The sequence below is a fragment of the Chiloscyllium plagiosum genome, chromosome 1 (genome assembly GCF_004010195.1).
Source record: "Chiloscyllium plagiosum isolate BGI_BamShark_2017 chromosome 1, ASM401019v2, whole genome shotgun sequence".
Lineage (NCBI taxonomy): Eukaryota > Metazoa > Chordata > Chondrichthyes > Orectolobiformes > Hemiscylliidae > Chiloscyllium > Chiloscyllium plagiosum.
In genome coordinates, this window is record NC_057710.1 from 133,102,460 (window position 1) to 133,126,542 (window position 24,083).

Here is a 24,083-nt window from a genome sequence, read left to right on the forward strand (position 1 = left end):
CACCTTACCTTGATGTTCAATGGCATTACCATTGCTGAATTCTCCACTAACAATATCCTGGACTGACCATTGTCACAAACCGAGCTGGAGTAGCCATTTAAGCACAGTGGCTTGAAGAGCAGGGCAGAGGCTAAGAATCTCTGTAGTGAGTAGCTTACCTCCTGATGCCCCAGAGTCTTTCCACCATCTACAAAGCACACGTCCGCATTGTGATGGAATACTCCCCACTTGCTTGGATGAGTGTAGTCTAACCCACCTAGCCTACACATCCTTGGACAATACAAGGTAACTTAGTATGGCCAGTCCATCTAACCCACACATCTTTGGAATCTGGGAGGAAATCAAAGCCACCAGAGGAAAATCACACAGACCCAGGGAGAATGTCCAAACTCCAGTCACCCGAGGCTAGAATCAAACCCGGCTCCGTGGGGCTGTGAGGCAGCAGTGCTAACCACTGAGCCACCTTGCTGCCTGTCCATGAAATGGGTTGCATGAGGATTCCTTTGGTCTTTTCCAAATGGCTATGGTGATGCTCTGAACGGCAATGGGAGCACACCTCCTGCCCACCCTTTGGAGCTCTTCCCAGATCCTGTGTGGTGGAATGTTTAAGGCATCATGTGAGAGATGTCATTCCCCAGCAATGCTACTCTGGATTATCAGGTGAGATTATGTGCTCAGGAACTTGGAGTGCAACTCAAAGCAACAACTCTCTGACTCAGAGGTGAGAGGGTTACCTCTGAGGCACTGCTGAAGCAAAGGGTGTTAAATAAACAAGCTGAGCTTGACATGGATGGAAGGAGAAAATTCTCTGGTATCCGGTGTCCTGATGTCACATTCAAGACAGTTGTAAATGTTTGCTATAGCATTGAACAAGAGAATGTCATAACTTTATTGATTATGAGAAAAAAGAAACATTTCTCCCCTTTCAGTACTTCCAACCCCTATGTTAAAGAATACAGATACCTGAACAAAGTTAAAACAATAACCATACAAACATCCAAGTATTGATTGCTTGAATGTGAGCATTCCCTGCAGTAAACTATATTCAAATTGTAGAATTTGTTTTATATCTAAGGGCCGGTCCCTTTGCAGATTTGAGAGTCCATTGGCACTTCTTTGAGACTGAACCTAAATGCTGAGAATTGACAGTACAGCTCACCATCCTGGGTGTTACATCTGGTCTTGAACTAATTTCCTATCCAAAGTGCAACCCTTAGTAAGGATGAAGTGGAGAAGAAGGATAGAAGATCTCGCGAGAGAAGCTAAGGTTTTTCTGCTGCCTTGTCTCTGGCACTGACATTAGTTGTAGCTTCAATACTTAAGGCTCAGCCATTGTCTACCTCTGTATGGACTAGCAATCACAACAGGGGACGTACAGTCACAGTGTCATAGAGATGTATAGCACGAAAACAGACCCTTCGGTCCAACTTGTCCATGCCAGTCAGATATTCTATATTAATCTAGTCCCACTTGCCAGTATTTGGGCAATGTCCCTTTAAACTCTTCCTCTTCATATACCCATCCAGATGCCTTTTAAAAATGTTGCAATTGTACCAACCTCCACCACTTCCTCTGGCAGTTCATTCCACGCACGCACCACCCGCTGTGTGAAAAGGTTACCCTTAAATCCCTTTTAAACACTTCCCATCTCATCTTAAACGTATACCCTCTAGTTTTGATCTCCGCCACCCCTTGGCTACTCATTCTATCCAGGCCTCTCATGATTTTATAAAGCTCTATTAGGTCACCCCTCAGCCTCCGACGCTCCAGGGAAAACAGTCCCAGCCTATTCAGCCTCTCTCTATAGCTCAAACCCTGCAAACCTGGCAACATCCTTGTAAATCTTTACTGAACCCTTTCAAGTGTCACAACATCTCAACCCTTTCAAGTTTCACAACAGGGAGACCAGAATTGAAGGTAGTATTCCAAAAAAAGGCCTAATCGACCAGATCAACACCTCTACTCAATGCTCTGATCAATAAAGGATGTGTACCAAACATCTTGGTAAAATCTAGTCAGTGTCGCTCTTAGTGGAGCAACTGCCCATAATTCTACTGAGCAAACTGTGCAAAATATTCATTAAAAAGCAACATTGCTAGATAGCCATTAAATTTGCTGACACTCTTTCGTGCCTTTGCAGTATAAATAGGACAGTCATTTGGGATCAGGAAGTTTCCTTTCACAGCTGCTGATTTAACATTTGCAACTTTGCCTATACGTCACCCAGTTGAGTCACCATCCTGTTCCACCTGCTGCCTGAATATCTGCTGAAATGTAAAACACACTAATCTGACAGTAAAACTGCAACAAGGCAGTTACAACACTGTGCCTCATGAGCCACTTCCACCTCACACCTGGACATTGCTGTCACTATGTAAGATCTCCTCTGGGAATAATTGAGTGAGATTCAGCATATTCAGCTTTCTATAACCAGAACTAATCACACTTTGCATTAACTCTTTGAGGTATCTTTAAAGAAATGGATTAAGAATTTCGGGAGCTGTTTGCAGTAACTGAATAATGAACAATTTGATTAATAATTTGGTAATTTATCATTGACCAGCAATTGAATTGTACTTACCATATCAATACAGTGGATACAACAGCAAGTCAGACGCTGGGAAGCCTGCAACAGAAGACTGACTTCCTGACTCTCAAAGCCTGCCCAACATCCATAAAAGATCACCTGTCCTTCGGTGAGAAGTTTATGAAGAAAAACACCTTTGACCACAAGTCGATTAGGAAGTGGTCAGCACGTAGTGTCCTTGAGACACTTCGGGAAAAGGAGAGGCCGGAGCCTATCGAGCAGTTCCCTGAGTAGACTGTCAAAGCCATTTGGCAGAATGCCTCATCGCCAGAACTTTCCAACACGCACCAAGACATGGCTTGGCTGGTGGTGAGAAGGGCTCTGCCTGTGAGATCCTTTATGCACGCCCGGACTCTCAGCCGCACCGCACACTGCCCTCGAAGTGGCTGCGAGGGGGTCGAGACTGTCACACACCTCCTTCTGGAATGTGCCTATGCAGAGGGAGTCTGGAGAGGAATGCAGTGGTGTTTGTCGAGGTTCGTCCCGAGCAGCGCCGTGACGCAGGACTCTGTGCTATATGATCTGTTCCCCGGGACGCATACCGAGACGAACATCAACTGTGCCTGGAGGATCATTAACTCGGTGAAGGACGCTCTCTGGGTGGTCCGAAACCTGTTGATCTTCCAGCTGAAGGAGTTGACCCCGACTGAGTGTTGCAGACTGGCACATTCCATGGTGCAGGACTACGTGTTGAGGGACGCGCTGAAGCTTGGGGCAGCTGCCGTCAAGGCGCGGTGGGGAAAGACCACTGTGTAAAGTCTGCCTGCCTAACGAAGAACAGGGGGCCCATGCAGTCATTTGGGCTCTGCTGACGCCTCAGCTAATTATATGGGCATATGATCAAAACATGTACAGACCTGTATAAAAATGATAAGTTTTGATCTCTGTATGTACATGTTTACATATGTATGGCATGACCAACTGTACAGACCATCAAATTATTTTATGAATAAAGTATATTTTTGAAATAAAAAAAAATTAGGAATCATGGATGGAGAGGTAAGCAGACTACAGCTACATAAAAATTTGAGTTTTCTTTGTTTTCTAGCAATACCTGGCAAATTAATGAGGAAGGTTTCCCAATTTTCTCGAGGACATAAATTATGATAGGATTGGGGGACATTACTCTGAGAAAGATTTGACAACATGCAAAGTGGAAACATGGTCAATTCCTTGGTCAAATAATGATATCCAGAAAATATACTAAGAGAATTTCTGCTTCCCTGAAATTGATCAAGTCAGGACAATTGTCCAATAAAGAAATTCAAAGCTGGAAATAGGACTTAACATATAGGGGTTTGAGCATGTAACCAAAGAGCTATTAAAGCACTGATTTACCTCTCTGTTAAACAGCTGCTTGTTTGAATTATGTCACAATTCAAAATTTGTTCAATATTCCCCCCATACCATCGAACATATTAATCCTTACCTTTGTAGCTAATGAATGTGTAGCACCTGCCTCAAGCAAAATGGAAGCCACATCTTCCTGCCCCTCCCTGGCAGAAATGTGTAGTGGAGTGTAACCATTTGTGGTGCAGGCATCTGGAAAAGCCATATGCTGCAACAGCAGTTGCACAATCTCAGTTTTACCCAACCTTGAGGCAATGTGTAAAGGCGTCTGATCCTCCTGGGAGAATAAAATGGAACAAATACAAAACATCCCTTATTCATTACAGTTCTGCCTGCAGGATTCATAGCAGGACAACACAATCTCCAGAATTGTCTAAAAACTGAAAAACAATTTAACAAAATAAAATCATTTTTGTGATTGAATAGAAATAGTTTTTTCAACTAGCTGGACTTATTTTAATTAGATATGTCAGACCTGTGGTCTGTATTATTGAATTACAAACGAGTATTTGCAACAGAAGCTATATATATTATGTTTACACACACACACATATATATATATATACACACACACACACACAATATATATGCATGCACACACACTTCGATTTAATTCTTAAACCCAACTTCCATTCAATTCAGTGGAATCATCAATCAATCACACTCCAAAAATATATTTGCAGCCCAATTTGCACATTAAAGTGGAAGCCCAGCTATTTCAAATAGGTGTCCTGTCATAAGCTCAAAACATTCCTGACTCTGGAAATGAACCAGGAAACTGCAGGGATGCCTTACAGCAGCTACTTTTATCTATCACCCTATATTGACTTCTGTTAGGTTCACAAAGTTCAAATCTGATGTTCAGTCATCACTGCTCTATGCAGAAGAATCTTGTCAGATCTTGGGCTCATTACTTCGAGAGAACTTAAGTGTCTTTTACTGATTCACTTTGATCAACAATGACTAGCTATAGCCACACTCCAGACACTGTACAAAGGGTGACAGCTGAACTATGGAAAAGGAAAGAAAGTCAATATGGAAATTCAACTGAAAGAAATATACATTTCAGAAGATAATTCATATTGACAACAACTGTCCCCCTTCTCTGTAAGATAACTTCAAATGAATCCATAAAATAATATGTTTCGAGCTGAATGTGGATAATTAACTCAGTTTCAAGTAATTGCCAGATATAACCAATACCCTTTTGTTCAAAAGATGTCTTCTTCATGTTAACTGTTGATTACTCAGTGTGCTTTTTTAAGTCAATTTCATATTGAGCTGTCTACTGAAATTGAACTGGCTTTGGATTTGTTACTTTAGCCTTGACATTCACTCAACAATCTTTAGCCACTGTTTAGCAGCATATTGATTACTGAGCAATTTAGTGTGTAAGATTGAACTCCTGCCCGTACTCAATACCATTCATGGAAATTACAAAGAAATTCTAATCAATAACAAAAATGCAACAATTTGGGGGGAGTTTGTTTTTCCTTCACCTAAACCCCCTATTTTGGTTGTGAAATCTGTCCCAAAGAATTATTTCAGCAACTTTACGTTTTACAATGCTAATTCACTTTTATTAATGACTGAAAAAAAAACACAAAATATATGCCACATGCATAATAACTTATGTTGCAATGTATTAGAGTAAATTTGTTGATGGTATCAAAAATGAGGTTGAAAGAAAAGTCTGGTATTGCTCCTTCCTTAATTGCATTCTTTCCTGATAAGTTCTTGCTGTTGTTTCTTAATGCCATGGCTCCTAAAATAAAATTTTGTCAATGAACATCAATGCTACAGTTAGGGACTTAAGGGTGTAGAAGGAAGATCAGGTTTGGTGGTTTAACGTCTTCTCTAATTGACTGCAATGTCATGTTTTAGCTTTTCCAATAAAAATTGAAAGGACTTAGAACTTGTAATCTCTACATTACAAATACCTAAACTGAGAGGAAATTGCTTTGTTGTGGAACAAACAAAGGTTAGTTTATCTGATTGCACAGCCCTAACACATGAAAGTATGCACTGGGGGACATTTTTGTACAACAACTTGTTTTGTTTAAAAAAAAAAGCTTTGGTCAGTATCAACATCTGAAGTGGCAACAATAATAAACACAATCTTACAAAGTGTTTTTATGACACCTACTCTAGCTTTGGCATCCACGAGGGCCCCATTGCGCAGTAGGCAGCGCACGACTTCCACCTGTCCAGCTCTTGCAGCCATGTGCAATGCAGTTTCTCCACGCTGAAGAAAGAAAAATAGTTAATAAGCAAGCTGGAGAGAATCATTGCCATTGTAGACGCAACAGAGAGGTCCATCCCCATTGTATTCAAGACTAAACCATCAAAGGCAGAAAAATACAGTAGCTGATTTGTTTGTAAAATCACTTCTAATAGTGAGATGCATTTTCCAGATTCGATCCCAAAAAATAAGTTCGAGAATAACATTTTATGGGAATCCAAGTGGACAAACTGAGATGTCTCTGAAATCTAAAGGTATTCAATTTAAATAGTTTGTGTATTTTAACTTTGTGTGCACAAATCGAGGAGACTAAACATTGGATAACAGTATTAGCCAATGCCCACTGACTGCAATCAAGGCACCCCACTGTCTTCACTCTTCCTGCTCATTTATATAGTAACACAAGAATTAGGAGTGAGAGTAGGCAATTCAAACCCACCCCATCATTTAACATCAGCATGGCTGATCTTAGCCTGGTCTCAACTCTACGTTCCCGCCTGCTCCCAATAGCCCTTTATCTTGCTTTTCATTAAAAACATACCGATTTCTTTTTTGAATCTGTTGATTGATTTTGCCTTCACTGCACTCTGGGGCAACCAGTTCCACAGATTCACAACCCTCAGAGAAGTAGGTTCTCCTCATATCAGTTTTGAACCTACCAAGGGGACATAGCTTTAAATTAAGGGGGGGTAGGTATAGGACAGATGTTAGGGGTAGGTTCTTCACTCAGCGAGTCGTGAGTTCATGGAATGCCCTGCCAGTAGCAGTGGTGGACTCTCCCTCATTATGGGCATTTAAGCGGGCATTGGATAGGCATATGGAGGATAGTGGGCTAGAGTAGGTTAGGTGGGCTTGGATCGGCGCAATATCGAGGGCCGAAGGGCCTGTACTGCGCTGTATTCTTCTATGTTCCTCCCACTCAATATCTATGACCTCTTATTCGACATTATCCCACAAGGGAGAACATCTGTTCAACATCCACCTTATCAATCCTCTTTAGTATTTTATATAACGCAATCAGATCCCCTCTTATTCTTCTGAACTCCAGCAAGTACAAGCCCAAGCTATTCAACCGCTCCTCGTACAACAGCCATTTCATTCCTGGAATCAGCTTGGTGAACCTCCTCTGAACTGCCTCCAGTTCCACCACATCCTTCCTGAAGTAAGATGACAAAAACTGTACATAATACACCAGGTGTGGTCTCACCAATGCCTTATATAATTGTAACAACACTTCTTTACTTTTACAATCCATTTAAGTGACACCCACATCCTACTAGTGGCTAACTCCACTACTGATCAATAGGTGAAATAGGAATAGTAGCTGCAACCACCTAAAGCTAACACACATGCTTTAAAGCCGATCTATGTCTCTTAAAAGGGAGCTCATTGGGATTGAAATAGGTTGAGAGTGTTGTGGATGAAAACAAATTCAATCTGAGAAAGAGCAAAGAATGTCACAACAGGGAAAACAGGAAAAACTGCAAGTCCGACTGAGAGAAGTAGAAAGGAGAAGAGATGCCCTACATCTAAAGGAATTGGGGCAGAGGCCTTCAAGTGAAACAGAAAAAGGCAGTGGGAGAAATGGTCATATAAAGGTAAATGCTCCAAGGATCAAGAAGCAAAAACTCCAATGATCTCATAAGAATGGTTGAGTTCAGTGAAATTTTCCCATCAGCACCAGGCTTTATCCAATGATCAGAGTTTACACATCACTCAGCCATGTCAGCTATACCAGCCAAACAGATTTCACCAGAGTCACTGTCCTGCAAGTCAAAGATGTAAATCAAAGTGGTCTACAACCAAACATACAGAACCTAACCAAAGGAAACAGACATTCTTACCCATGGAGGAGACAGTGCTGGCCAATAAATGGAAAGCATTAATGAGATGGTGATCAGTAACAGGGTAAAATAAACATTAAAAATCATGGTATCCTTATGTCTAGCCTTGCTTCCTATATCCCACTACATTTTCATTCCACCGTCCCATACAATCTGCAAATGGTGGAAGAGCTTTTGTGGTGTAATGGCAGTGTTCCTATCTTTAGCCCAGAAGAGCTTGAGCTCCACCTGTTCCAAAGGTAATGTCATAACATCCCTGAATAGACTGATTAAAAAGTACCTTGAGTACCAATTTAAAAATATGCACACCACTTACTTTCTCCTCCCCATTTCACAATTTTATCCATTTACCTTCTCCCTTTCAGATAGAAATGGAGTACAGCGTGTCCAAGAAGTGGAAGAACAGTACGAGAGAAAGTTAATGAAGATGTATCATCATTCACTCTCAATACATACCACTATCAGCTCAGATAGTGATGCTGCCGAAATGTACAAAGCTACATTGGAGAAGATGTGCGTGCCTGTTGAAACAACGTACACGGGGAAGCTTCAGCTAAGATAGAGTCTAAGAACTATAGGAGCCAGGTCACTTAAGGTGACATTGTACACAAGGATTCAAATACAAACTTTGATGATACAGTTCCAGGAGAATGCTGATGGGAATGCAAAGCAGAAGACTTTGAGGAGATTTCCAGAAAACTTAGAGCCACTGTTAAGAAACATAGGGGAGTCCAACACTAACTTGGCACAAGGGTTTGTAGACAGCTTCCACTAGTGCTGGTCAATGATTCCACTTGTGGACCTAACCGCAATACAATATTTAATAGCTGATGTTATCATTTCCATTGCTGAATATGCAGCAACCACCCAGCATCTGAGCACTACACTGATAGGTTAAGCTGCTATAAAATAACAAAATGGCATATTATAAGATCAGATTGCTGCCATCATGTCTGTTGATTACAATATGTAAAGGGATATACATGGTGTCACAGCAATCTGTCCACCAACAGATTACTAGGTTGCTGACATGGCTATACCCCTCCCTTCCTCCCACTCCCAAATAATACTCTATGTCTTTCAACATGCCGGGACACCGTATTGTTTTTGATCTCCTGCTCTGCTCTTTGTGATACTTAAGTATTGCCTGAGGAGCTTCTGTAGGATTTCTCTTTAAGTCAAGTTTGGTTTGATAACTCTACAGCCATACATCAATAAACTTTCCACTGTTGTCAAGAGTTGCTTTTACTCTCGATTACTGTTCAACACTTGGTCAACTGGATTACATTTTTTGAGCCTTGCAGACAGTTATCTCATCTATGTGAGCTCCTGACTAAATTTTTAAGATGCATGAATTTATCAAAGTGTGCCTCCAGCCACTAGAAATACATTGACTGTTGCCATAGAATAAGACTCTACTTGTTCCACAGACATAAAGTCTTCATATATTTGGTTTTAGGTGCTCTTGAAAGGGGATGCACTGTTATTAGTATCTTGTCTGGAACATTGATCGTTCCATATTTATATTTCATCAACGTAAGCCTGAAGTATTGCATGCGTGAAGTATGAGGGTTTTTTTTTTATCACAGTAACATTTCCAAAGCTTCTAGTCCATCTCAATGGAATTTCAGTCCCAGGAGATTGTGTGTGAATCTTCAACATTCCCACCCAAATGGTCATGATTTTATTCTCTGATTATGTACCTCAGTTCAACCATCATAGCTCTAAATCTAAAATTGAGCAGTTTTCGTAACAATCTCTCAATTTTCACTTGAAGGAGGATTGCTCCAAGTACAATGGTCAAGAAAGTTGTGGCTACAATGGTGAATAGTTTGGATTGTATACAACATGCTTACAATATCAGTAAGGTTTTTTTTTAGATTAGATTACTTAGTGTGGAAACAGGCCCTTCGGCACAACAAGTCCACACCGAGCCGCCGAAGCGCAACCCACCCATACCCCTACATTTACCCCTTTTTACCTCACACCACGGGCAATTTAGCATGGCCAATTCACCTGACCTGCACATCTTTGGAATGTGGGAGGAAACCGGAGCACCCGGAGGAAACCCACGCAGACACGGGGAGAATGTGCAAACTCCACACAGTCAGTCGCCCGAGTCGGGAATTGAACCCGTGTCTCTGGCGCTGTGAGGCAGCAGTGCTAACCACTGTGCCAACCGTTTTCACGAAGATCTGTTGCTCAAGTTGTGAATGAGATAGGTAGTTTGCTGGCCAAGCTGTTGGGTTTGTCACAAAGCTGGTCCTTTTTTTTCTATAAGCTGTTCCCTTTCTTAAGGATACTGTTTTTGAGTTTTTCAGAGGTGTCATAAAACACTCTGGTCTCCGAAACGGCTGGGTTTGGTACAGATATAAAAGGGCATTGGAGGCCTTTTTGTTTATATGTAAACAGATGAAACTTTAGGCCACAGCTTTTATGTTTTTAGAAGTGACCTGTATAAGTAATGGGGGCGTAGCCAACTTTCTAACTGAGCAGGTCAGTTCAGAACTTGGTTAGGACTTCAGCTGTGGAGCTGTGTGGAAACAGGCTGAGAGACTCTCTCTCCTTCTGCCCTTCTAACTTCAACCTATAAGCCTTTGATTCATTTTTATTGTGTTTAAAGGGGTTGCTTAATGGGACTGTTGTGCATATTTGAAACAGTATCATTAAGTCTAGATAGACCTAGTTCTGTAGATGTTCTTTATTCGGTTCTTTGATCTCCTTCTCTGCTCTTTGTGATACTCAAGTATTGCCTGTAATCTTGTGAATAAATTTTTGTCTGTTTTAAAACCTGGTAATAAACTTAGCTAACTTACTCTGGGTAATTTTCACTGTACACTTACCAAAATAAATTGCAAAGTTATTGTCTGGGCTGCCTGCTTAAGAATGTGGTCTAGCCTAGTCCATAACAGGTTATCGTGTAGATGTTTTGTTACCATGCTGAGTACCATCATCAGAGCGACTTCCGTTAAGTGCTCTTGTTCCATACCCCTGGGTTTTTATGTGGCGCGGTCTGATGAGGTGAGTATCACTTCCGCTAATTCTCTGTAGCGGTTTGTACACTGAGTCTATGTGTTTGCTAATGGCCTCTTTGGTTGAAAACCAGGTTTCCGAGAACTCTCTCGCATGTCTCTGATTGGCCTGTCCTAGGATAGTAACTTTGTCATTAGTAGGATTGATTGCGCTGTTGGTCTGTGTATATGGAGATGAGGGACAGTGGATCATGTTGTTTAGTAGCCAGTTGGGCTCATGATGTTGGATGGCAAGTTTCCTACCTGTTTGTCTGATGTAGTGCTTGTTGCAGTACAACGGATTTTATATATCACATTGGTCCTGCATGTTGTGGGCATTTTGACATCAGTCAAAAGCAGCTTCTCCTTAATCTTTGTAAAAGCTTAAGTCTGACATCAATACCATTGCAGGCCTTTTTTAAAAAGCTCTCTTAGGGGTTCAGTAAGACCAACTATGTTGGGAATTAGCTTTGTCATGTGATATCATAAACTTCAGAATTTTAATAGCTACTCATGGAATGAATGAATCAACAAAAGACAATCGGTTACATACAGAAGGAAGCATCAATAACTCTGTATGGAATCAGCTAATAAAGGCAAGGAAAAACTTAAAAAGGAATTGAAAGGCATTCGTCATGCCTGTGTGTTGATGTTACATAAAGAAAACTGCTTTGACACTTGCTTTGATGCTTTTTTTGCCACGAAGGACAAGGATGGCTCTGCAGAAAAATTGTAAAACGTTAATCACAGAAAAGCTGTGTCTTCGATGAAACAGTCAAGAACAAATGTAAGAAGAAACAAAAAAGTTACTTCTGGTAAGGAAGCAAGCTACAGTCTCAAGGACTCCAGGAAAATAATCAATATTTTGGAAGAAAGAACTTTAAAAAATCAATAATGTAGTATCCTCAACCTGAAGGACAAAGATCTGTATAAGAAATGAACATCAGAACTTCCCCTTTAGCAGAACTTCAAAGAACAACACTGCACAAGACTGAACCGTGGACACCTCTAGAGACAAACACTGTTGGTGGAATCTTGGCCAAGTTCCACCATTAATTGGGTTGTGAGGTTTAACTTGCTTGCTTGAGGGATCTAATTTGGTCATTACATGCTGTAAAGTTTAAATCATTGTTTCAATGCTTGCTTTTCTGTGAGATTTCTTTATAAGTAGATGAAATAAAGGTAACTTGTGTGTGATTTACCCACTTCATTCATTATGGTTAACTAGTGCTGTACACCATTTACAGTACTGAAAATTCACTGATGGCTCGTGTTGCTAGGATCCACTGTGATGCCTTCCCCTTGGATAATGTGCCATATAAACATGAGTGTCATTCCAGAGAATTTACATTTCTCATTTATTTACAGTACTGCAATTTTCTGTACTTCTTACATGTCCATGACCTTCACATCATATCCTTTTCATTTTATCACATAATGTTGTATCATTTGGTTCCCTGTTTTCATTCCAGGATTCTAGACATGCATTTTGGAAAATCTCTGATGCACAAGAAATCTCAATGGTAGACTGTCAAAGCAATAGTGCTGAAATGACATAATAAATGTAGTCAGAAATCTTGACTCTTGATGGAAGGACATCTGCCAGAGCCCATTCACTGCAGAGAGGTTTGTGAAGAATTGTGGAGATCTCCATTTGTGTTGGGAACAGTTACTAACCCTAACCATTCCTGTGTTTATATTGTCACTGATGATTTTGACTCCATTCTCAATCAAGATTTCTCCAAAGGATGACAAATGTTCCAGGGAGTGGATAAGCAGACGGGGTTGGTATCTTCTTGGAGAGTAATGTGATGTAATTTGTCCAAACCTTCAACAATTCTTACTGAACTTTTCAGTTATTTTTATTCTAAAGTACTCTATCCACTTTAAGAGACCTGGATGAAGTGCATTTATACCCAACAATGAGGCATATTTAACTGGTCCAGATATTCTGGTGACCAAATAGATGTTATAGCAGCATGGAATTTGAAATTGGTAATTCCTTTGAAAAAAAGCCTCTTAAAGTCAAAGAATTCGGAGGGTTCTGATTAATCAAGCTCAATTGTTATCCAGAAAAAGTTAGTAGATTAAAAGCCTGTTCTAACTCATGAATAACTATTAAACTGAACTTTGAAAGAATGGCTCTGCATCTACTGACCTAACACACCCTTCCACATTTCCTCACTGCCCCCACCATCCCACAAAAAATTCCTAAATTCCTGTCCTTGGATTCAACAACACCCAACCTGACCTGGCACCCATTCTATGCCAGTCTGGACATAGCAATATGAAGACTACCCCTCTACGTCCAATCCCCGACTGGACGTGACTTCTCACCCACCAACCAAACAATCTTCCATCCTTCTGGCCCTGACAGCACCTGCATGACCTGGCATCTTCCATGACGACTCCATTCAATCTTGCTGGACCCAACATTCTCCCACAATCCAATCTGACAAACTTTCCCAAATCCAACAAACTTCACCAACCTGATACAATACACTGCCCAACCTGACAGCTTGCTTATGGTTAAAGCAAGTGGCTTGGTGTGACTTAACATCTTTCATTTTCTATACTCACTACAAATGGTGAGATTTCTTTTTAACCAAGTATTTGATTTTGTAAAGACAAAAGGTGGGCGGCACAGTGGCTAGCACTGCTGCCTCACAGCGCCAGAGACCCAGGTTCAATTCCCGCCTCAGGCGACTCTCTGTGTGGAGTTTGCACATTCTCCCTGAGTCTGCGTGGGTTTCGTCCGGGTGCTCCGGTTTCCTCCCATAATCCAAAAATGTGCAGGTTAGGTGAATTGGCCATGCTAAATTCCCCATAGTGTTAGGTGAAGGGGTAAATGTAGGAGAATGGATCTGGATGGGTTACGCTTCAGCGGGTCGGTGTGGACTTGTTGGGCCGAAGGGCCTGTTTCCACACAGGAAGTAATCTAATCTAATCTAATCTTAGAGGTAAGGAAATTACCAGATTCTGTGGGATTCACGTGACTCGATAACCATAGTAAAAATGGAGCCGTGCATGTTAGTACTGCACTCTCCTCCCCAAATTTGTTGAAATGCTCAGTTCTTTAGTCATGATGTGCAGGTACCGGTGTTGGACTGGGGTGGACAAAGTCAGAAGTCACACGACATCAGATTATAGTTCAACAGGTAATTTGAAATCACACGCTTTCTGAGCACTGCTCCTGTGTCAGATGAAGAATATACCTGGTGAAGGAGCAGCGCTCCAAAGACTTGTGATTTTAAATAAACCTATTGAACTAAAACCTGGTATTGTGTGACTTCTGACAGTTTTTCCAAGTATGGAGTCAGCTATTACGAGGGGGCATAGCTTTAAATTAAGGGGTGGTAGGTATAGGACAGATGTTAGGGGTAGGTTCTTTACTCAGCGAGTCGTGAGTTCATGGAATGCCCTGCCAGTAGCAGTGGTGGACTCTCCCTCATTATGGGCATTTAAGCGAGCATTGGATAGGCATATGGAGGATAGTGGGCTAGTGTAGGTTAGGTGGGCTTGGATCGGCGCAACATCGAGGGCCAAAGGGCCTGTACTGCGATGTATTCTTCTATGTTCTATGTTCTATAAGAAGTCATTCATATTTCAGAATGATGTCATTCATTTGCAGGAGCTTCATATGACAACAAAATACTGGCCCAGTGGTCCTGCTCTTCTGCAATAAACCTTTTTTCTCATATAATTATTGAGCTTTTTCTTCTCCATGTATGCATTTTCAATACAAATAGAATACGCAAACCAGTACAGAAGTAAACTGTATTCATTATTTTTCCAGTGATTCTTGTTCTGGGCCAAATTTTTAACCTTCACAGAAATTGCTATTTTAAGTTCCTTTTCCTGTTTCAATATTTTAAAATATGTATTCAGAGCCAATTGTGTGTTTCTCATTTGTAGCTTTCATTAAATGAAACAAGAAACTCTTTGTTGCTGGATCGTTATTTGTTAAAATACTCTAGTAAGTAAGCTCTGGTTAGTTTGAGCACACGTCAATTACTGAGAGAAAGTGAGGGCTGTAGATGCTGGAGATCAGAGCTGAAAATGTGTTGCTGGAAAAGCGCAGCAGGTCAGGCAGCATCCAAGGAACAGGAGAATCGACGTTTCGGGGCATCCTGAAGAAGGGCTTATGCCCGAAACGTTGATTCTCCTGTTCCTTGGATGCTGCCTGACCTGCTGCGCTTTTCCAGCAACACATTTTCAGCACACGTCAATTACATTGGCTTTTCAAGATTTATAGACTCACCACATTCAATGTGGACAAAGAATAAAATACATTCTGGAAAGTATTTCTAACAGTGATTTTTCTTTATCTATCTTTTACAACCATATTGTGAACCTGCTGAGAAAGGATAGTCTTGTGTTTCTGAATGTAAAACCAGATTAATGCAGTGAAGTCTGTTCATAATATCTGCATAGCTCTAAATGGTGATATTTGTAAGCAACATCCTGTTGCGTATGAATAAACAAAACTAATTTATCTGGAAGCCAAATCATTGATGATTGGATTTTTGAGTGAATTTGATCCTTATGGAAATTGTGAAAGTCATCCTCTAAGGTGTGAAGATAAACCTTTACTACTCCTTTAATACTAATTATTTATCAATGACAGCACACAAAGGAATGCATTTCACCCTATTTATCAGATGGTATACACAAGCTCTCATTGTTTCCAATGGACAATAAAATAATAGACTTCTAAGTGATGCAATATGAAGGAATTTAAACAAACGGATCTTTCATAATGTACTTTCTTTTGATGAAAGCTTGCCATACTCACAATGTTAGAAACATCTGGAGACGCTCCATTCTGCAGCAAAAGGAGTACTATATTCAAGTGGCCCATGAAGGCAGCCACATGTATAGGTGTAAGGCCAGACTGTGAAACAAAGCAATTACATTTTACTCCTCTGCAGGGGCTGCAAATTATTTTAAACTGATGCAACAGAGGCTGTGAATAGGTATTAAAATTTCCTTCTACCTCTGTTATGGCTTGTATTGAGGCCCCGTATTTCACAAGAAGTTCCATCACTTTAACACGGTTTTTCTTACATGCAATATGCAGTGGAGTAAAGCCATTCTGTGTAAAAAAAACACAACCAGATTAGCATTCACATCAAGCATGCACACAAAATGGTCAATCCAAGATCATGCATGCAATGCTCATGTTAATTCAGTCAGGATCCCATATCTAGAGTTGTGTTTAAACTAAACCTATTGGCCAGAGATTTTGTAGGTGTAGAATTAGTTACAGTCAGACAGTTCATAGTTCGACATGGGACCAGGCAGCATGGACAATTAGAGCCAGGGGAAAGATCTGCACACATCTGCTTCTCCACATTCATTCAGTCACCTCCAATTCATGCCAAATGTCAAATGTATCAATGGTATAGACAGGAACAATTCTTGAAATATGTCAACCCTCTCTCCTCACCATTTTTTACAGTCAGGGTTAACGCTGCAATGAAGTCATCCACCATGTGGTGTCAAGCACAAATAGAGTAAGGTTGTCTTCAAGGGCATCTAAAATTGCTTGCCTTTGGAATAGTCTTGAACCTGCCACTATAATAACTTAATCACCTTTGTAAAGAGGAACTGCTGCTAGTTTTATTAATCCTTTTGCCAGTTAAGGTCAAGAAAGGAATGCTTTTTCCTCCCAAAGCATGTCTGACTTCTAATAAAGTCTCCCTATGTAACCCTCCACAATCGCATTCCCCAACTAACTGCAGTGCATGCTGTTTCTTCATAATCACTCTCTATCATAACTGACAGTTGGAGCCTGACCATATTGATTAAAAATGACGTTCCCACAATTCAGTAGCTCTCTGTTCAGGAACACAATGCACACAGTAGAAGCAAATTGTATATGACAAATGGGAAAACTTAATGCAGCAGAATGCATGTAAATATAAAAACAATTTATCAGGTTGACTCTGTTAAATCGTAGGGGGAATTGTAATAAAAATATTCATACACAATTCTTTACTACAGAATTCTTTACTACAATTTTTATTTCTTAAATTAGTTACTCCCTGAAGAAATATACAATCTGGTAAATAAGTATTATACTAATGTTTTGAATGAATCATCAGAGCAGTTGTCACGAGTTACCCAGTGCAGAGAGATTGACTAGGAATGGTTACAATAATCTCTTCCATTATCTTAGATCAGGGAAGAATTTTCCAAAGTTGTCACTAAATTAAATTCAGGTACTTTTTTCCCTGGGGTTTGTGTGTTAAGAAGGAACAGCTGATGTCCATTTGGTTTCATCATGTCTGAATGTAATTAGTTAATGAATCAGATAATCTGTTTCCTTCTTTTATTTAATAGGTTTGTAATATTGAGTTATAAACATTCCGTAAATCTAAACTCTGACAGATTGACAGTAGAAATAAAAACAAAATGTGCTGTAAATATTCAACAGGTTTGGAAACATCGATGGAAAGAGAAATAGAGTTAACATTTTGCATCAACGATCCCTCATCAAAAGTGTTCTGATGTTAGGGTTAACTCTTCTTCTCTCTCCACGGAGCTGCAGAGTTGCTGAGTATTTCTGATTTCCAACATTTGCAGTATTTTGCTTTTCATAGAGGCATGATGATCACCAACATGCTATTATGCAATTTCTGAAGAATAATATTATTGCCAGAGATAAATGTAATAATTTTAGCTTAAGAAAAGTTATCAGTTACTATTTTATATGGGATTACCAGCCTGCAAAGTGCTCACTTGATTTTTCTGTAGCATTGATTTGCAACGGTTGTGTATTAAGAAAGGGTCATCTTACTCAGAAATGCACATGATCGATAAACACTTCTCACTGAACATACTTTGTGATTTTCAGTCAGATGATATTGCAGGGCCAATTAAATTATTCACATTAATTGACTATCTGAATAGCCTTGTTGAATAGTCCAAATTAAAAATACATCTGTATCATGGAATTCTTTCATTTCTCGATTTTACCAGTCGCTCAATTGCAACCTTTATAACAGGAAGCTATTCTTTCACGTTTACGTTTTACTATATAATCCACCATACACAACTCTAAAACACTTCACAACCAGTTTTGACATGCAGTCACTGCTGCATGCAATAAACTGTGTAATCTGTAAAAATACCACTGTGGCGGCAGATTCAATTCCAAACACACTCAAGGTATGCTTATGGATGTAGGAAAAGTCAATACTTAATTTTAAATTGCATTTGTTCTCAGTTGCAATAGACAGTCTGACATTCAGATATAACTGGCTCAGTAGTCAGTATACATAAAACAGATAGGGAATGAGTCGTATAGTAACTTACAGATCCCTAGGAGGTTGGTACTAATAAGAGGCATTACCTTTAACTTTGCAGCCATAGTGATATTTATATCTGTTGGATAATTATGTTTATATTGATTCAGATTTATGAATTTTCAAAGGAGATGGAATTTCTCGTGTGGTGTCTTGAGTTAGTGAACGGTAATATTATCATTGGCAGTATACCATTCGTAACTGGAGTGTTTTGGAGAATTTTCCTGGTTCAGACTCAATATCTTTTTGGAATGGTCTCTTTTTGAAACATATGCCACACATTATTCATACTTTCACAGCTTTAATTATTTCTGGTGAACAATATAGCAGCTAACTTGCACACAGGGAAGTCCCACAAGTATCAACTATATGAATAATCAGTTACATTATGATGATCTCATTTGAGGTTGGATTTTGGCTAGTACACTGGGATAACTTTAGCTGAGAAAAAGTGCCATTGGATCTTCAACATTCACTTGAACAGGAACCTGACCTAAGCATATGAGTAATTAACAATTATGCTTTGCCAGCACAGTTGCTCAATAATACAACTGCTTATTCGTGAAAATGGATAACTACAAAAAGAATGAATTCAGATTTAACAAAGGCATCTGTAACTTAATAGATTTTCAGAAAATATGAATTTAATGCTAACTTCACACACAATATACTTGATGTATGTAATATTTAACATACAATTTGATTCCTTTAATCCCACTTGTTATTGTGTTAATTTTACCAGAATATTGCCTGTAAATATCTGCTTTGCATTTGCACTGAACAACTCTGTGAAAATCAAAATAAACCACAATTTTAGCTGCAACTGAAGAGATGGGGAAAATTGTTAACATCAAAAAGAAGAAAAACCAAAGCTAAAACTCCATGTTTGACAAATTAATATAATTATATGATACGTTAGTGTTTTGATGGGCTGCACCACAAGATAAATTTTGTGTATGCGAATTCAGTTTGACATGTGCAGTCTAATGGAGGGACCATTTAGCAGCTTTGTACTTCCCTTTAGAATGAAAGGAAAGTCAGACAAAACTAGCCCTGGCAATTTTTTCTAGTGGCCATTTATAAATTAGCATTAACTAAACCTTTAAAACAGATAGCAGAGTGTTCTTGGTTGAACTAAAAAAAGGCAAGGGGAGATCAAGAGAAAACTCAGCAAGATAAGCACATCTTTTGGTGTAACAGTTTTCAGTTACGTTGTGCAATTTTTAAGTTAACATGAAATAGGTAATAACTTTTGATCATAACTGTATAGATAGCACAAATAACAACAATGGTGCAACTCTGTAGTCACCTTCCAACCTTTTGATGACATCTCATGAATAGTTCAATACTATACTATAATCTCATGAATAGTTCAATACTTATGCTAGAATTGCACTCACCAGTGCCCGAGCATTAGGATTGGCTCTCTTATCGAGTAGTAGTTTGGTAGCCCTGTAGTGCCCACAATGAGCAGCAACATGCAAAGCAGTGAGATAATCGAGAGTTACATCATCAACAGGTGCCTTATGCTGCAGTAGATGCTTGACACATTCCACATGATCTCCCTGTGCAGCCATGTGGAGAGGGGACAAACCATTCTGTTTGAACAAGGAGGAAGAAGACATTAGAAAAGATTATTATTTATCAATCTCTCACTCAAATTTGGGATAGATTTTGTTTGGGGTGGAAATATTGAAGGATCCTAATCATGCACCCTAACTTTGAGGGAAGGTTTTCTTTGGCACAAGTAGCAGCTCCAAAATCAAAAGCCATAGTTTCTCCAGGATTTCTGCTAATTGTCTGTAAAGCGATGGAGATAGATCAGCACAATTTATGCAATGGTTCTAATCATCCACAAGAACTATGGCTGGAGAATATCTAGAGAAATGACAAAGCAAACTGTTCCTTGTATAGGAGTTGGGAGTTCATGCTGTGGCTGTACAGGACACTGGTTAGGCCATTTTTGGAATACTGCATTCAATTCTGGTTTCCCTGTTATAGGAAAGATGTTGTGAAACTTGAAAGGGTTCAGAAAAGATTTACAAGATGTTGCCAGGGTTGGATGGTTTGAGCTAAAGGGAGAGCCTGAATAGGCTGAGTCTGTTTTCCCTGGAGCATCAGAGGCTGAGGGGTGATCATATAGAGGGGCATAAATTATAATTTAGTAATTATAAAATTATGGAGGGGCATAAATAAGATAAACAGACAAAGTCTTTTCCCCAGGGTGGGGTGAGTCTAAAACTAGAGTGCATAGGTTTAAGATGAAAGGGGAAAGATATAAAAGGGACAAAAGGGCAACATTTTCACACAGTGGTGCAAGTATGGAATGAGCTCCCAGAGGAAGTGGTGGAGGCTGGTACAATTACTATGTTTAAAAGGCATCTGGATTGGTATATGAGGAAGAAGGGTTAGAGCGATATTGGCCAAATGCTGGCAAATGGGACTAGATTAAGTTAGGATACCTGGTCGGCACGAACGCGTTGAACCGAAAGGTCTGTTTCTGTGCTGTACGGTTCTATGGCACTTTGATTAGTGAAAGTTGCAGTGGCAGATTAGAAGAATCCCACAGATCTCACCAGTGCTCATCCAAAAGAGTGCAATGTTAAATTCTGGAACAAAGTGACTGAATATATTGGTAGAAATTATATTTTGATTTAAAATAAATTTTGGTTGTAGATTCACACTGAGAAACAACTGTGTTGGAGTTAGACCATTAAGAAGTCACATGTGACTATTTACAAAGTGACCTCTCTTCTTTTATGAATTCAATTATTAAGCAGTGTCAGGCTATACAATCAATGGTAAAATCATTCAATTTGTTAATTAGTAAAGACCAGGAAAGTGCTGCAAGAATTTTGTTGGACATTGCTCAATTAATTATTTACTCTGTCTACCAAAGTGATACGTTGCTTTTTAAAAGGAACAGAATTGCTCCCTTCAAAGGGTATATGACCATGTCATGTGACATCTATAACTGACAGCAAGGGTCAATCAAGAGCAAAAGACTTATTTGATTTTATTCGCTGCTCTGTTCCTGAGATGCAGAAGCAAACTACTCTACTGAATCATTAAAATCAAATAATTCACATTAGATTTGAGATTGAATCATGGACATTTTAAGTCGGTACTTTTTTAGTTCCAACTCACATGACGGTCTCGCTAAGAACCCTAGCTTATAATTTTTAAACACCAAATTAAAGTGAACCCTGTGCGTTGGATATTACAACACCATAATTCTTCCTTTGGTGGCTCAGGAAATTTGGCATGTCCATAAGGAGTGAAAAGGTGTGGCACAGCAGGTCAGGCAGCATCAGAGGAGCAGAAGAATCGATGTAAGCCCTTCATCAAGCATGTGGGGGATGGAAAGGGGGCTGAGAGATAAATAGGAGGGGGTTCGGTGCTGGCGGCAAAGTAGTTTGGAAGGCGATAGGTAGATACAGGTGGGAGGGTGATGACGATAGGTCAGAGCAGAGGGTGGAGCAGATAGGTGGCAAAGATAATGGACAGGTAGAACAGTTCAAGAGGGCAGTGCTGTGCTTTTCCAGTGCCACGCTTTTCAACTCTGATCTCCAGCATCTGCCATCCTCACTTTCCATGAGGATCTTCACCAACTTTTATAGATGAATAATTGAAAGCATTCTGTCTGGTGCATAATGGCCTGATATGGCAACTGCTCTGCTCAGGATTGTAGGAAATTACAGAGGGTGGTGTGCACAACCCAGGCCATCATGGGAGTCTACCTTCCATCCATGGACTCCATTTACATGGCTCACTGCAGCAGTAAGGCTGCCAACATCATCAAAGACCCTTCACACCCCAGTAATGCTCTCCTACAACCTCTTTTATCAGGCAGAAGATACAGAAGCCATAGCACATGCACCAATAGGTTCTGGGACAGCTTCTTCCCAGCCGTCATTAAACTATTGAGTAGACCCTCTAGTCTCAAATAATGCTGGTCTTGCTACCATTGATCGCTCTTGTATGTCCTGCGCAATATTACCTGTATGCCTCTGTCTAAATCTTTTGTTCTGCACATTCTTACTCAGGATAATTTTCTCTGTAATTCTGTACACGTGACAATAGATAAGTCAAACAGTTTCTGTAGCATGAATGTTTTTTTGCTGCAAAAGGACATCAAAATAGCACTTCTCCTTTAAAAGTCACTTTGATGACCACCACAGCATGGAATACATTATTTCCTAGACTTTAAGGCTAGTCACATGAACTACAATGCTATGCTTCTCCACATTCTTAAATTCATACGATATGCAGAGTATTTTTTTTAAATACGAGATATTTATAATTATACTCTACCTTTCACAAGTTGTTTTTGGGTGGGAGAAGAGTTCAGGGGATTGTGGTGGATTAACAATATGCTGAGGGCTACCAATGCACTTAACATTAACATCAAACATTCCTAGTTCAAACACATCATCCAGACTTCACTAAATAATTAATTCTGTAGGCATGATTCTGAAATACATACAATTAAATTGCACACTATGCAATATCGACCACTCATCTACCTTTGTCCTGGCGAGCATTGGTGCTCCCCTTTCAAGCAGAATTTCTACAGCTCCATCATGTCCACTCCTTGCTGCACAGTGAAGTGGAGTCAATCCATCCTGATGTAAAAGATCAGCACAGTTAAAACACAGACCACAAGGTAACGAGCTCAAATTCTACTTCTTTCTAAGGAATTTGCAACCCAGAAAAAATATTGAGACAATTAAATTGCTAACATTTGTTAATTTAAAAATGAAATCCCACTTAGGTTTTATATCTTGAGGCAAATAAAAATTCACTTCCAAAAATTTTGAATAAGCACCTTTCAGTTGGTAGCCAATTTCAAGCTGCTTCCTATGCCTATAAATAATCAGCAGCTCTGTTAAGGTTCAACTCATGACATTGATCAGCAGAACAGTTCAAAGAACATAAGATTTAGAAGATGGAGAATACCATATTATAATTGAGCCTGCTCTGATATCAATACAAGGAAGGACAGCTTGAAGATATTGGCAATCAAAATACAAGGAGAAGATTTAGAATAAATCCATCAGGTTAGCATGAAACCGTCGGGCGATAATGAAATTTAGGTCTTTTTTTTAAAAAAGGTTTGGACTCTATTGCACTACAGCTTTAAGTTATATTTCACCTAATGTACACATCAAACAAATGAAAGTACTTCCTCTGAAAGTAAACAGCAACAATCCAGTTGAGTCGGAAGAGACATGTCAAACTAAGAGTGCTATAGTAGAGAACCTATTGGAAACTAACTTGTTTCTTAAGTTTCACGACTTGAAAAATGGCAACAATCATTCTCTTCCTCTTGGAGTGTTGGAACACAATACAGCAGCATTGGCTGGAGTATGTTGAATGTTAACATTTAAAGAGGAAGATGTTAGACTGAACAACAATATTATTAGTGCTGGTTAAAAGCAATAATTTAGGATAGGATGAAACTTAAAACAATTAAGTTGATGATATGATAGTTTTCAGTTAAAGAGAGTTTACTGCTTATGTGTACTTTGATGATGAAAATAGTGGCACAACTGCTGTCGGATAAGGTGTTTAAGGTGAGCATTTTCTGGGTACAGGCATAACAATGAAAGCAAAAAATAATTACAGTAAATAGCAAAGAATAAAACAAACATTCAGCTGAAGTAACACTGAAGAGTCTTGACTTGAAAGGGAACAAACTACCATTTTATTGGTTTTCAGTTCCTTACCATAGCTAGA

The 24,083-nt window shown here is 39.6% G+C and overlaps 1 protein-coding gene across 34 annotated transcripts in view; it reads right to left on the bottom strand.

The window, feature by feature from the left end:
• ank2b (ankyrin 2b, neuronal) overlaps positions 1 to 24,083 on the bottom strand; it is an 892,118-nt gene that overhangs the window by 176,274 nt on the left and 691,761 nt on the right. For all 34 annotated transcript variants that reach the window (XM_043697402.1, XM_043697316.1, XM_043697278.1 and 31 more), the window contains 6 exons: positions 22,871 to 22,969; positions 19,745 to 19,942; positions 16,031 to 16,129; positions 15,830 to 15,928; positions 6,084 to 6,182; positions 4,017 to 4,214 (listed from right to left, as the gene is read on the bottom strand). In XM_043697402.1, the coding sequence (XP_043553337.1) occupies positions 4,017 to 4,214; positions 6,084 to 6,182; positions 15,830 to 15,928; positions 16,031 to 16,129; positions 19,745 to 19,942; positions 22,871 to 22,969 (792 nt within the window). The remainder of the gene's footprint in view (positions 1 to 4,016; positions 4,215 to 6,083; positions 6,183 to 15,829; positions 15,929 to 16,030; positions 16,130 to 19,744; positions 19,943 to 22,870; positions 22,970 to 24,083) is intronic.